Raw genomic sequence first — 13,164 nt, 5'->3', positions numbered from 1 at the left:
ACTTTAGCTTCTAAATAGACATTCAGGGCAATATCTGAATTCCCCTGGCTGAGCTGGTGGGAAAGGTTGTTTTTAATGGATGAGTGTGGTTTGCTTTGGCAACAGAAACATATGACCTCTGACCCAGCAGCTCAGACCTTTAACCCCGCAAATAATGTCCAATCCCATCCACCAGATGACTACGGGACGCTGCTGATGGCGGAGGCGCTGCTGGAGGAGTGCCTGCAGGACAACATGGACCTGTTACGCACCTCCACGCCTCTGATGGAGAAGACCCACCCCAGGCTGAGCCGGGCCAAAAGCCACCTCAACACCATCCTCAGCCGAGGCCTCCTCACCGTCAGTTGGAACCGGGTTCCCTTCAGTTTCTCCAAACTGTAAATAATACATGGGGGGCGTACTGTCCTTTTGACAAACCACTTTCCTCCCTCCCGCCCCCACAGCCCAGGTACCTGAACGAGGCTCTACTGCTGATGGCCAAAGTGCACTATGTGCAGGGTCGCTACCGGGACGCCCAGGGAATGTGCGCCAGGGTGGGGCTCGAGGAGCTGACGCGCGACGAGCAGCCGACCTACCACCTCCGCCTGCTGGCCGAGGCCTTTGTCATCAAAGGTACCGTCTACGCCGCCGTCCCGGCCGCCGTCGTCTCAGAGGATTTGAAGTAGTCTTCCAGTAGGTGACAAGACAAAACGACCCAGCGGCTCCTACTTTTCCTCCACGGCCCCATTCTGAATCTTTCTTGTTACTAGTTACGGCCCTAAAATCACAATAACCTTATGTGGGGTCTGGAAGTGAAGAAGGAGGAAAGCAAACGGGCAGAATCCAATCTGTGGAGATGAATGTCACGGGGCTGGAAAGCATCAGCTGGAATTGGCGGACGTCAGCGACCCCCCCGAGAAAGGCTGTCGGCGATTTGGCGAAATGCAAACCTCACTCTCGTTTTGTAAAGAGCTTTGTCAGGTCGGTATTTGGCCTCACAATGTTTCTGTCTTTTTGCAGCTGTCTCTGCTGTCTTTGTAACTGCGCGCTTACGATCAGTCACCTCGTCGCTGCGTTTCCATAGAGACCGACGCCCAGAAACGCCAAAGACAGGAAACACAGCCGCACATTGAGAGGGATTCGTTTAGTTTGCGCTGAAAAAGTAATTTTCAGAGAATGTTCATTGTGCTGATAAGTAGAACAATACTTGATATCCAAAAGAGGGTTTTATTCTTGGAGCCATCTAGCAACGTGGGAGGGAACGCGAGTGGCAGATTTCTATGCAGATGCTACTTTAAAAGCCCAATGATTGTGAGTCACACAAGAGGAGGAAACACTCACTGTTACTCACAGTCACACACACACGAGCTGTCTGAGCTCCAAACACGTAGGTTGGTTATTTTGGGGTCACTTTAGGAATGAGCTCCCCTTCACATCCTCTTCAGTCAAATAAACTCCTACGTTTCTGAGCCTATTTTGACACGTCAAATAGTAGAATTTTGTCAGGTGACATCCACACAACGTCACACTGCACGTGGCCCTGTGAACTCTGGGTAATCTCGTTAAACTCATCATCATCATTTGATTACACTGCCTGTTTCCCGATAATTGGACGTGACATCATGCTCAAGAGAGAATCCGAGGTTATTTCCTGTGCTTCCTTTGAGTCTCTCTAAATGAAATTGACAGCGGGTCGTGTTTGCCTCTGCAAGATGCTTCAAGAGAGAACGGATCGGATCTTTGAGGGGTTTTTCATGGCGTGTGCATCGTGGTGGGACCGACGTCGGATGAAAGTATTTGGACGCTGATGTCCTGTCTATCGGCAGCTCTCCGTCTATTCGATGAGGCGTCTGGCGTCGGGCCCCCGAGGCTGCTGTCCTTCACAGGCCGATCCGGCTCGATCCGGTTACTTGTTGCCAATGAGTCCACTAATGGACATCAGACCCGGCGTCTGGACCGGGACGGCCCGTCTCTCTTTCTCCCGCTGTGTGTCTACACTGACCAATATGCAGAGAAACGGGGGAAAGTTCTGCAGTAAGGCCGAGATCCTCCTTGTGGCAGTGGCAAGTGGGTGGCATCAAACTTGAGAGCCCCACCCCCTACACGGAACCCGCCGGTCCAAACCTAAAATTAGCCTTTGTAATAAGAAGACGGGGGCTCACGTGTCTCAAATAAAATTAAATAAAATTAAATAAAATTAAATATTTACAGCAGCTGACCTGTCGTACAAATAACAGTTGTTTCTGGAAAAAATTGGTTTGTTTCTTGCTTTTTGGAAGACTGTCTGTCTTTTAAATTCCATCTCAAGTGTCTTACTAAAGACAAGAGAGATACAAATACTGTTTTTCTTTTGCTGCAAATAAGAAGGAAATGAGATTTCTTTTGTTAATATGTTGTTTTTAACTTCGGGTAAGATAACAGCTAATTGTTTGAAATATTTGTCATTTTCTATCTGACAATGGCAGCGTCATGTAAGCCTATAATATTATAATAAGAATTATTCATAATAATTAATAATGTATTGACAAATATAACATATTTCCTTTCACATGAATCGCTTACTAATTAAAACAAGAATTACAGTCTTCATATTTTATTTTGTGCATATATGTGTTGGGGCATCACGTGCTTGCGAGCCCAGTGTGTGAATCTCGTGTCGTCTGTCCTCGTGTCTCAGGTCTGTCCCTCGACCACCAGACAGTTTCCTCTGTGTCCCGGGTCCGTCTGTCAGAGAGGGAGGAGGAGAGTCTGTCCTGCTACCTGCGGGCCTGTGATGCTTCTCTGTCCTACCTGCAGGAGCTCGATAAGGTGGCTTTTCACACAGCGTGATAGATGTACATTTATACATGTAAGACATACTGTGTCTGCATGAATGAAGTCTATGTTTAACTGTAATTTATTCTTTTTGGATTTTATTTTTGACATCTCCATTAACAGTACTGTTTAGTTTAGTTTATTGTATTTCACACAATTTAAAATAAATACAAACACAACAGGGATAAATAATATCAGAGTGCACAAGGCGGAAAATCCCCTCGGCCTATTTAAAGCCTCCGCGTATAAAATATTAAAACTGTTATATATGTAAAGTAGACATATACATACATGACTTTGTAATATTGTAGATGATTTATAATAATCACACTAAATATCCCTAAAACAAAAAATAAAACAAAAATAAAATGTCAAATTGTGGATGAGTATACGTGTGTGTGTGTGTGTGTGTGTGTGTGTGTGTGTGTGTGTGTGTGTGTGTGTGTGTATGTGTGTGTGAACAACTGTAGATATAAGAACCTGAAACAAGAAATCAAAAAATCTGTGACGTTACGTATCTTTTCAGACGGTAACGACGCCTCACACCAGGACAGCCAAAGCCAGTCTTCTTCCCCCTGTGGACGTGGACCTGGGCTACTTCCTGCAGGCTTCCTTACAGAGTGCTTACCTCTGTCTGCTGCAGCGGGGGTGAGCTCACCCATCACACATCTACACAACTAAAAGACTACACAAGTACATGCGTTTTAATCTGGGTAAAGGGAAGTAAAAGAAACATCAAAGTTCGTCAGGCAGTCGGTTATTGGCTCTATTTTAATTACCTGCAAGTCGTAATGGATCAACCTCCTCTTACATCACGCAAACGTTTTTTTTCCCGTTTGTTTGAGAAAGACAAAGGAGGCAGAAGACGTCAAACAATAGCTTTTGAGCGCCTGACCTCGGTGAAGCGGAGATGCATGTTGATTGATGACCAGCAGGTGTCAGTGTAGCCATAGGACAGGGTGGCCTGTCACTCACTCCCCCTGCTGTCCCATTGGCACAACATTGACTTTTCTTCTAGTCCGTTCCGCAGCTATTATGCATTGAACTGGGAAATACAATCACATCACGTACTTGCATACATAACATCCCGAACCTCAATTTTCACCATCTTGCGTCAGAATAGCCAGAAAAGCGTGCTGGCTCGCGTGCTGCAGAATGCTGTGGAACTTCCTGGTGTTTTCGGCATGCTGCATTTTGCACGTGTTACATTCTGCATTATTTTCTAGCACACTAAATAGTACTGTAGTCGGTTTACAGTTTATGAGATACACCCAGAAACGAAATGCAGTGTGATTCAGCAGCCCTGAAGTGATTCAGAAAGCGGCTGTTTTTTCAAAAGTGTCTACCATCACTGACATAAATAGAGTGGACAAAATATGAGAAACTCTCATATTTGGGACCCAGGGTTCATTCCAACAGTCATTCCAGAGCTTCGCTCGCATGCGGTGTCCCTGGAGCGGTATGCATTCAGATCATCGGTGCTATTGCTCACATCCTCAATCTTACACCTTCATACCTATACATCACACGGTGTACGCCTACTGTGTGTGTGTGTGTGTGTGTGTGTGTGTGTGTGTGTGTGTGGTCTATGTGTTAGTCATCTGGCGCAGGGTGCTCACCAGCTGCGTAGAGTGCTGAGGGTTGTGGAGTCACGGGGGTCTCAGAGCTTCAGGAAGGTGAGGTGTTTCTCACGTACGCACACACACATACTCACACACCCACACATACACACACACACACACACACACACATATAGGTACTGTAGTTTGCACTGCTAGCATTCATTATTCAATGTGTATCAGCACATTACACAGGTAGATATTTGACAGACAAACTAACCCAGCAGGTGTTTAAAAAAGGCCAATTTAAAAAGAATCCACATAAACTTGAACCTGAGCTTTGAACACAGAGTACAAATATTATTATTATATTAATATATTATAAATATTATTTTTCTAACCATAAAGGTTACTACTATTATCATATCCAGAGCATATCTGTGATTGAGGGAATGCCTCCAATTGGCTCTCAGTGTTGGCGGACTGCTGAGCTGGCGGCTAAAAAGATGCAAACAGTGCAAACAACAGTTCATTAACATGTGGGGGAACCATACTCCACTATACTGTTACATAGCAAATAATAGTTTGCTGTTGTATTAACACTATGATGAGTATTTATGCATATGTTACTGTGTTATATACTCTGCTCTTTATGCTCGGTGTTACACGAGTACATGGTGTTTTCCTTTCAGTCTGCAGCGAGGAAGCTGGCAGAGGTGCTGCTGGGTGCTGTGAGTGAGGACAGCTACTGGCCCCCGCTGGGCCCCCCACCCTCCGCCTGGCTGCACAGAGAGGGAGCCGCCGTCTCCAAAGACGCCACCTACCCCACCGTTAGACCGCCACAACGTTACAGCACGGACTGGTTGGTTTATTTTTCTCATTTCTACATCACAATCTGGCCTTCAAAGACGTGCTCTGGGGATCAGGGTGATTGGTGACTCCAGATTGCCCGTAGGTGTGTGAGTGTGAGTGTGAATGGTTGTGTGTCTCTGTGTTGGCCCTGCGATTGGCTGGCGACCAATCCAGGATGTACCTTGTCTCTCGCCTGAAGTGGGCTGGGATGGACTCCAGCCCCCCCCGCGACCCTGTGTGCAGGATAAGTGGTGTGAAGATGGATGGATGGATGGAACCTGCGTTTCTGCGAGTCCTTATTGTCCATGAGATCCAGCTGTCGGTGTACTCGGTGGGATTGCTGTACCTGGGTTCTAAATTTAAGAAGGCTGAGGCCTCCTGGGATTGTGTTTTGTTACTCCTTTGTGTCAACTCACCTTTGTGCCCACAGCTGTTATCTCTAGGAGTCAATTACCTCTTTGTCGACGTTGCACTTTCAGCCTGTGTGGTATCGGTGATGTCCGAGATGTTATCCTCCCAGCAGCTGCAGCGCTTGGCAGTAGGCGCCGATTCTCTTTGTCCAAGTGGTTCTCTTTTTACTAAAGACCGGTAGTGATGACCAGGGAGGCGTGAGTGTGAGTCAGGTCTCCACAGAGTAAAAGTACGCCCTTGCACATGGAAAGTCAGGTTAGAGGCTTTCCCAGGAAAGTGCTCAGGAAGGAATCCAAGCTCACACAAATCTTAAACACCTCGTCAGTGTAGTTTAGAGCCTAAGAAAACCATCGCCACACACCTATCATGCATAGGGCAACGAAATCGATATCATTAATTGTGATTACGATTCTCATTCAGGTTATTATAACAATTTCACCCAACACTCAAGTACAGTAAGGGATAGAAAGAAATAACAAGAAACTGCAGTTTTTTGCACAGTATCATTACAGCATATCTTACATATTTACCTTAATTACTAATTAGATAGAGAATACCGTGCACGATACTAAATAAGGAAACAAACAGTGACTGATTAAGAAATGTGTTGAACCTGGAAATCAACATGCACAACAAAAAATACCAGTATTCCATTACATAACGAAAAAAGAGATAATATCAGAGCATTATATAGCAGAAAATTATGTAACTATATAAGATAGCATAGTATAATAGGATGCAGTAACAAGTAACAATATAACATGTCATAACATGACAACATGACATCACGTAACACAAAATAACCTGCCGGGACAAGAAAACATAACATAAATAGATAACATGTCACAATAAGACATGACAAGTTAATATCATTTAACAACATATTGAAAAATAAGACTAAATATACAAGCATAACTTAACATTACATAAAATAACACTCCAGCATAACACACATAAGTATGTGCTACATGTAGCATAGCACAACACAACATGACATGACAGTGTAATACAACAATTGTATCAAGTTATTAGTGACAGAATGTAACTTAGCGGGACAAAAATAACAAACGATGGATGGCACAGGCACACACAGCTGTATCACACAGCTGTATCACACAGCTGTATCACACAGCTGTTTTAGCGTTTGTTGCCTTGTCTCTGCATCAGCCTCTTGTAGTTGAGGCCCTGCGAGCCATTCTGAGTCACCCTCACATGACTAATCCTGCCCACACTCTCATAAGTGAAGATCTAAATCCATGTCTGAGATTAGAAGGAGAGGAGGAAGAGGAGACTTCACCCTGAGGAATAGCTGCACTTGAGCATTGTTCACGCCTTCCCTCTGTTTCCCATTTGGAAAAGGCCACGCCGGTGTGTCCGCCAAACGTGTCCTTCAGGCCCGGAGAGGGAGGGGAATCAACAAATGTGATCGAAGAGAAGGGTGGGAGTGGTGGAAGAAATGAAGGACCCTGTGTGTGTGTGTGTGTGTGTGTGTCTGACATCTGAGTGTGCTGTGTCGCGATACACCCAGTGTGGCCCGTGTTGTGTTACAGCACCACAAGCGAGACAGAAATGCGACACTGCCGGCAATCTGGAAATCTACCTGTGGACAGGTTGTGTGTGCGTGTGTGTGTGTGTGTGTGTGAGAGACAGAGGGATAAACTTCCTGTTATTGGTTCTACTTCCTGTTTCTTGTGTCCCGGCAGCTTCTGTCCTCAGGACGTGCTGGAGGAGGCTGTGTTGCTGCTGCTCATCACAGAGTCTATGGTGAGAAACACACACACACACACACACTCCCTGTGCCTCCCCTGACATTTCCCTTATACGCTCCTCGCTCTAAGGCGGTTTCAGCATCGACTCATTTTCCTTCTTTAGTTTCCCTCCTCCTCCTCCTCCTCCTCCTCTCCCTCACTCGGTATCTCTGTCCGCCCAGGCCAGCGGCGAGGCGGTGATCAGCCGTCTGCCGGACCAGGCCGAGGCTCGCGAGGCCAGCCTGCAGAATGCCAACTCCGTCTACGACCTGCTCACCATCGGCATGGCCAGGAGGGGGCAGTACGGCATGCTTTCTGAGGTGAGCACATGCGCACAAACTGAGACGCGCGATCCATGCCGGAGGTCTGTGGTGAAGCAGAAGCGCGGGGATGAGATGTGTTAGCGGGAGCTTTGCCAAACCTTTTAATGCACGTCCTTAACAACGAGCAAGGGGATTAGGTGTCTCTTTCTTCTTCTTGTTCGTCTTCTTCGTCCTCACTTTTTGTCTTCATGTATCTCATTCCAAACTCCTCCTCTATTTACTCTTCCTTTCTTCTTTTTTTTTAAACACCCCAAATGTGACCTTTGCCTGGATGTAGGAAGTTAGGGAGGCGGAGGCGAAGGTGGTCAGCTAAAATTAGGTTAGTCCAGCTGTCTGACTGATTCATAGATCGCATCAGTCATCTTACAAGGAGGCCCACGCACACACTCATACACATCCAGGTGGTTCTACTTAGACCAGGGGATCAGTTTGCTGATAAACGAGGCCAGTGTGGGACATTTATTGAGAATTAGATGTCAGCCGGGCAGTGCCATCCATCTGTAATAAGCAGCAATCGATCAAGGAGATGTCTGAGGCAAGACCGGGTTTTATTATCAAATTTTCAGGACACTGAGGCGGTATTATTTTGTTGGATTATGATAATGGATTATTTGCTTATGGCAATAAATGGAAGAATTATTTAAATCGTGCAATTAAGTGAAAGCAAAAATATTCAATTATTAGTAAAAGACTTTTCCTACTCTCCGTTATGTATTGTCATATATGTTGAATTATTGGATGGATATTACGGGTCCATTAATGTGTCAGTAGCTGCTCATGGTAGAGACATTAATGGTTGGTCCTCCACTAAGTTACTGACTCCTAATGAGGAATCATGGACATTTATTTCCAAAGGATTTTAGACACACGAGGAATTAGACATGGCCAATTACACTTGGACAGTAGAATGCCTCAACCTTTTATCGAGCGCTATCTTGAGGTTGGAATGTTTTAATAATAATATGTTTATTTGCAAAGAGACACGTACAAATCCGGAAGAGATTCCAAATGACAACTAAGAGAAGCAAAACAGCTGCAAATGCACCACTAATATACTTACAATGATCATATAAGGGGGAAAGATATTCTCAAAGAGACACCTAACGAATGCAGAGACTCGGCATAACCACAAAGAGACACAAAGCAACTACATGGCCTGGAGACATGGCTAAAAAGAGACAAAGTGGCCACAAAGATAAGCCGAGCAACTACTAAGACACAAGATTAATGCATAAAGTACTCAAAAAACAACTAGAAAAAGTAATTACTTTGTGTCAACAAATTGACACAAAGTAATTACAAAAACCGTAGCAAAAAATGATTAGGAAGTGACCAAAGAGAAAAGGTCAAGGGTAACAGCTGCATGTAGCAGCAGCAGTGACGGTCTCTGGACTTGACCTCACTACACTAGTACTCCTTCATGCTTAACAGTCTCTAAGCTTTGTGTATTTCCAGTGAAACAATCAGCCACGCTGAGCTCTAATCCGCACGTTTGTCTGCATGTTAAAGGATCTGCAGCCTCACTATTATGAGCCCATTATTTCATCAGAATATTAGCTGAACCTTTTATCCTGGCTCCACATGACTGAACGCACCTAACTGAGCGACGCCCCACGCCAATCCTTTGCTTGTCCACACACGCGTCAATCACCTTATTATGTGCGGAAACGGCGCTGAGTGGGTGGCGAGTGGTGACTGGCATTTCAAGCTGTGGTCAAGAAGAGTTCATGATGAGAGATTAAATATAATGTTCCAAGCCCCGGCTTTTCCTTTTGGCCCAGTCTGGATTAACCTGGCCGGACCTCCACATGAGCATCCCATTCGTCATGAATTAAACCACTAAGACGTGCTGGTCTGTCTGCATTTCCCCCCGCAGTGTCTGGAGCGAGCCATGAAGTTTTCATTCAACGAGTTCCACCTCTGGCACCAGCTGGGCCTGTCACTCATGGCGGCCGGGAAGGTGAGCTCATCGCTGCTTATAACCAACGACAGCCTCCTTCTCCAAAGGCACGCCACACCCGAAGGAGACATCCATCTCCTGCCATTCCTCCGGCCGGTACCCCTTTCCTCGCCCTCGCGTACAACAAGCAGGGTTGACGGAGCAGTCTGCTGGGATGTGCCGATGGCTTCCACAATTGCAGAGTAGATTCATTGCAATGGGGAATGCACCGAAAGTGCATTCAACCACCTTGATAAACGTAAACCACGTGGTAGTGAAGGCTTTGCCCTTTCGCAAAGGAAAGAAGACAAGAAAATAAATGCTGTTGAATCCGTCGGCTGCTAAATAATCGTTGAAAGGCTTTGGACATTCTTCAAATGGGATTTCTCTTAAATAGCTTGCCCACCTTCTCTCTTTCCTCCTCCCTCAGTGTTCATGTGTGTGTGTGTGTGACAGAATATAAAATGGATCTGGGTTACAAGATAAAGTGACACTGCAGATCAATGGAGAGCTCCAGAAATAGGCTGCTCCTTAGAAGGAGAAGGGGCCTGCCTCGGTGTCGTCAGATCCGCTCCTATTTAGGGCCAACCGGGGGGTGCACGCATGTGTGCGTGCTCCATTAATGATTGACCTACAAGTATTAAGTGACAGTGTGTCTAAACGGGTCTATTAGTGATGTGTAAGGACGGTTAATGTGTGTTTGATGCACTCGCTTAAAGGCGATCCATGTCATCTGTGGCTGCACGATAATGACTGTCTGCAGCGTGCACATGAATCACACTGTGTGTGTGTGTGTGTGTGTGTGTGTGTGTGTGTGTGTGTTCCTTCCAGGGGGTTGGTGCTGTGTCTGTATTTAAGGAGTGTGCCAGGATGAGACCGCAGGACCCCTCATTGCCCCTATTGGCTGCTAAAGTCTGCATTGGTCAACTGCACTGGGTGAATACTAACTAAACTTTCACATGCACTTGCAGGGCAATACACATTACACACACACACACATACGATCAAGAGTTAAGGTTTGTGAGCTGAGCCATGTACAGAGGTTTTTGCTCTACATTTCAACTGTCAATAAAGTAAAATGCCATAATCTTGTGAAAGGGGGACCTTAGATCTTTCTTTTTGTCCCTCGAGAAATACTGAAATAACAACGTATGACAAGTTTAAACTGCTCACAAGTCTCACATCCACCCTTAAAGTAGTGGTTCGATCAGGATCCCCACATGATTACCTCGGCTTCCTTGGACCAAGACTGAAATTCAAAACACAATACCAGCGAGATTGAACATGCTATCAACTAAGAGTTGAGCATAAAATACATCAGGCCGGCTAAAACATCAGCATGCATTTGTCATCTCGAGCATGTTAGATTAGCGTTGAGCTCAAAGCCCCCGTTGTCCTCCGTGCCAGCATGATTTCTGGAAACACACTTTGTTGTCAAGTTCAAAAGCATTGTTTTGGCGCTTTGAGCACCACAAGCGGATTATATAGGAGAGCAGGGTAGACATCTGTTTGCCCCCCCCCAAACGAGCCAACTCACACCAAATCAATCTGTATTTTAGTTTTTTGGTGTGCCTTTAAGATGTCACCAGCAAAAAACAGGGACTTGTAACGTCTCACATTGCACAGGGTTACAGGCGGAGAAGCCAAGATACATTTTCCATCTGAAAGTGCATTTGAACTTTAGCTTCAAGGTGATGAGGTGAAAGGTGAGCTTGCCTCTTCTGCGTCCTGTGCCGTCACACAAAAGCGCTAGTGTTCGGGTTTGATACCCGTCACTGTAAAGCCCCGGGCAGCGTGGATACCGGCCTAATCCGGGCAGGAGGGAGAAAGTCAACAGCAACAGTGGTGTTAGCGGCGAGAGAGAGAGAGAGAGAGAAAGGGGTCAGAGATTAGAAAAAGAGGAGCTAACAGGGCGAATGGAGAGAGAGCACATCTGTCCGTGGCTGGAGATCACGGGAGGCCATGAGACACTAAGGAGCTTACAGCCTTAATCACAATGGGACACTGTGGCCATAGTGCAGTGGGGCATTTACATAAACGGGCCACCATCACCCACGACCAGCTCCACCGGACCGGACGGTTATCTAACCAGCATCTCCTTTTTTGTGGCAGACGAACGCAAACAAAACTGTAATAAATCAAATTTTGGAAGGAAAAGATTGTAAATGGGCTGCCTTTTTTCTATTTTTCTTACAGTATTATTTCCTTGAGAGCTTTTTTGCACTTGACTTCAGCCACATGATCGTCTTTAAGGGGAAGAGGAAAACAAAACAAAAGAAACCACTTAATCTTCTTTAAGATGCACTCGGTGTATAAATGACTATCGTGTGCGGGCTGTGAGCTCGCGATGGCCGGATTCAGAGAAAGACAGAGGGAGTAGCAGAGAGGGGAGGGTGAAGCAAAGGAGGAGGAGGAGGATGGAGGATGGAGTAAGAGCAGTTGGCTTGCTGTTGTGCTGGCGTGCCGTCGAAGGCCGTTGACCCCTCCACGCCCCCGCCCGACCCGCCCGCCGTGCCTCACACAGGGAGACACACTTTCCTACTCGCCGCCGCGCACACAGCCTGCGAGGTCTGCTGCTGCGCGTGTGGGTACGAGCGCGTGTTTGTGTCCTTCAGCCAACTCCGCGTCGTCCTTGAGTCTGGTCTGAACTGTCCTCGCGCTGCACCCGCACCGGGCCTCCGCCGCCAAATGCCTCCCCCGCCCGCTCCTCAGCCACATCAGCATCTCTGTGCTGCAATATCCTTCCTTTCACGTGTGCCCGTTGGGTGGGTTCTTCAGGTGCGGGAGGATTCGGTGTCCGCGCATTGAAGTGCACACGGTGAAGGCAGCGTTCTTCGGTGGCTAATCGGGGTGCATGTTGATGTGTGTGGCCGTGTGCAGTTTGAGGAAGCGGAGGCTCTGTCGCAGAGTGTGGCGTCCATGGGGGAAGAAGCCGGAGAACTTCTACCTCGGGCCTACCTGTCCCTGGGACTGTGCTACAGTTTACAGGCCTCTGATGGTAAGGACACACACACACACACACACACACACACAAAGACAGGAAAACATTCCCATCCTGACTCCTCTACGAGTCAACAGTTCTCAAACACAATCTTTCCCTGAGGTTAACCTCTTGCCATTAGCTGAAGTTGAGTCAGACCTTGAAGGTGCATAAACACAGCAGCAAACGACTCCTTGCTACTTGAAGATAGACGGGAGGGATGTCTGACTGAGAAGAGGACCGTCGCACGGCGACCAAAACGCTTCCAATCTCGTACAATGCACATTTAAGAGAATAGTTCAATAGTTCAACATTTTCAGAAATAAAAAGTTAGACAGCTACACAAAAATAAATCCGCCCTTTACATGTATTTCTCATTAAGAAAGGGAATAAGGGTGATAAAATCCCAAAACTTTTATCTTGGCAAACACACTTTATTTTTTTGAATTGTGAGGAAAAGTAGAGTCCACTTGGGCTTGCGTTTGTATTACATTTTACATCTGAAATAAAGCAAAGGTGAAAGTGAGTAAACTGAGTTCTGCCTCTTTCTCTCTCTAAA

At 46.3% G+C, this 13,164-nt stretch overlaps 1 protein-coding gene across 1 annotated transcript in view; it reads left to right on the top strand.

Annotated features, from left to right (window-relative positions):
* ttc7a (tetratricopeptide repeat domain 7A) overlaps positions 1-13,164 on the top strand; it is a 42,027-nt gene that overhangs the window by 3,332 nt on the left and 25,531 nt on the right. The window contains exons 3-13 of the mRNA XM_040178632.2: positions 176-339; positions 444-612; positions 2,657-2,787; positions 3,320-3,441; positions 4,391-4,469; positions 5,045-5,214; positions 7,319-7,379; positions 7,546-7,683; positions 9,563-9,646; positions 10,457-10,561; positions 12,506-12,623. Of these exons, the coding sequence (XP_040034566.2) occupies positions 176-339; positions 444-612; positions 2,657-2,787; positions 3,320-3,441; positions 4,391-4,469; positions 5,045-5,214; positions 7,319-7,379; positions 7,546-7,683; positions 9,563-9,646; positions 10,457-10,561; positions 12,506-12,623 (1,341 nt within the window). The remainder of the gene's footprint in view (positions 1-175; positions 340-443; positions 613-2,656; positions 2,788-3,319; positions 3,442-4,390; positions 4,470-5,044; positions 5,215-7,318; positions 7,380-7,545; positions 7,684-9,562; positions 9,647-10,456; positions 10,562-12,505; positions 12,624-13,164) is intronic.

The sequence above is a fragment of the Gasterosteus aculeatus genome, chromosome 6, assembly GCF_964276395.1.
Source record: "Gasterosteus aculeatus chromosome 6, fGasAcu3.hap1.1, whole genome shotgun sequence".
Classification (NCBI taxonomy): Eukaryota; Metazoa; Chordata; class Actinopteri; order Perciformes; family Gasterosteidae; genus Gasterosteus; species Gasterosteus aculeatus.
This window is presented reverse-complemented; position numbering and strand designations above follow the sequence as displayed.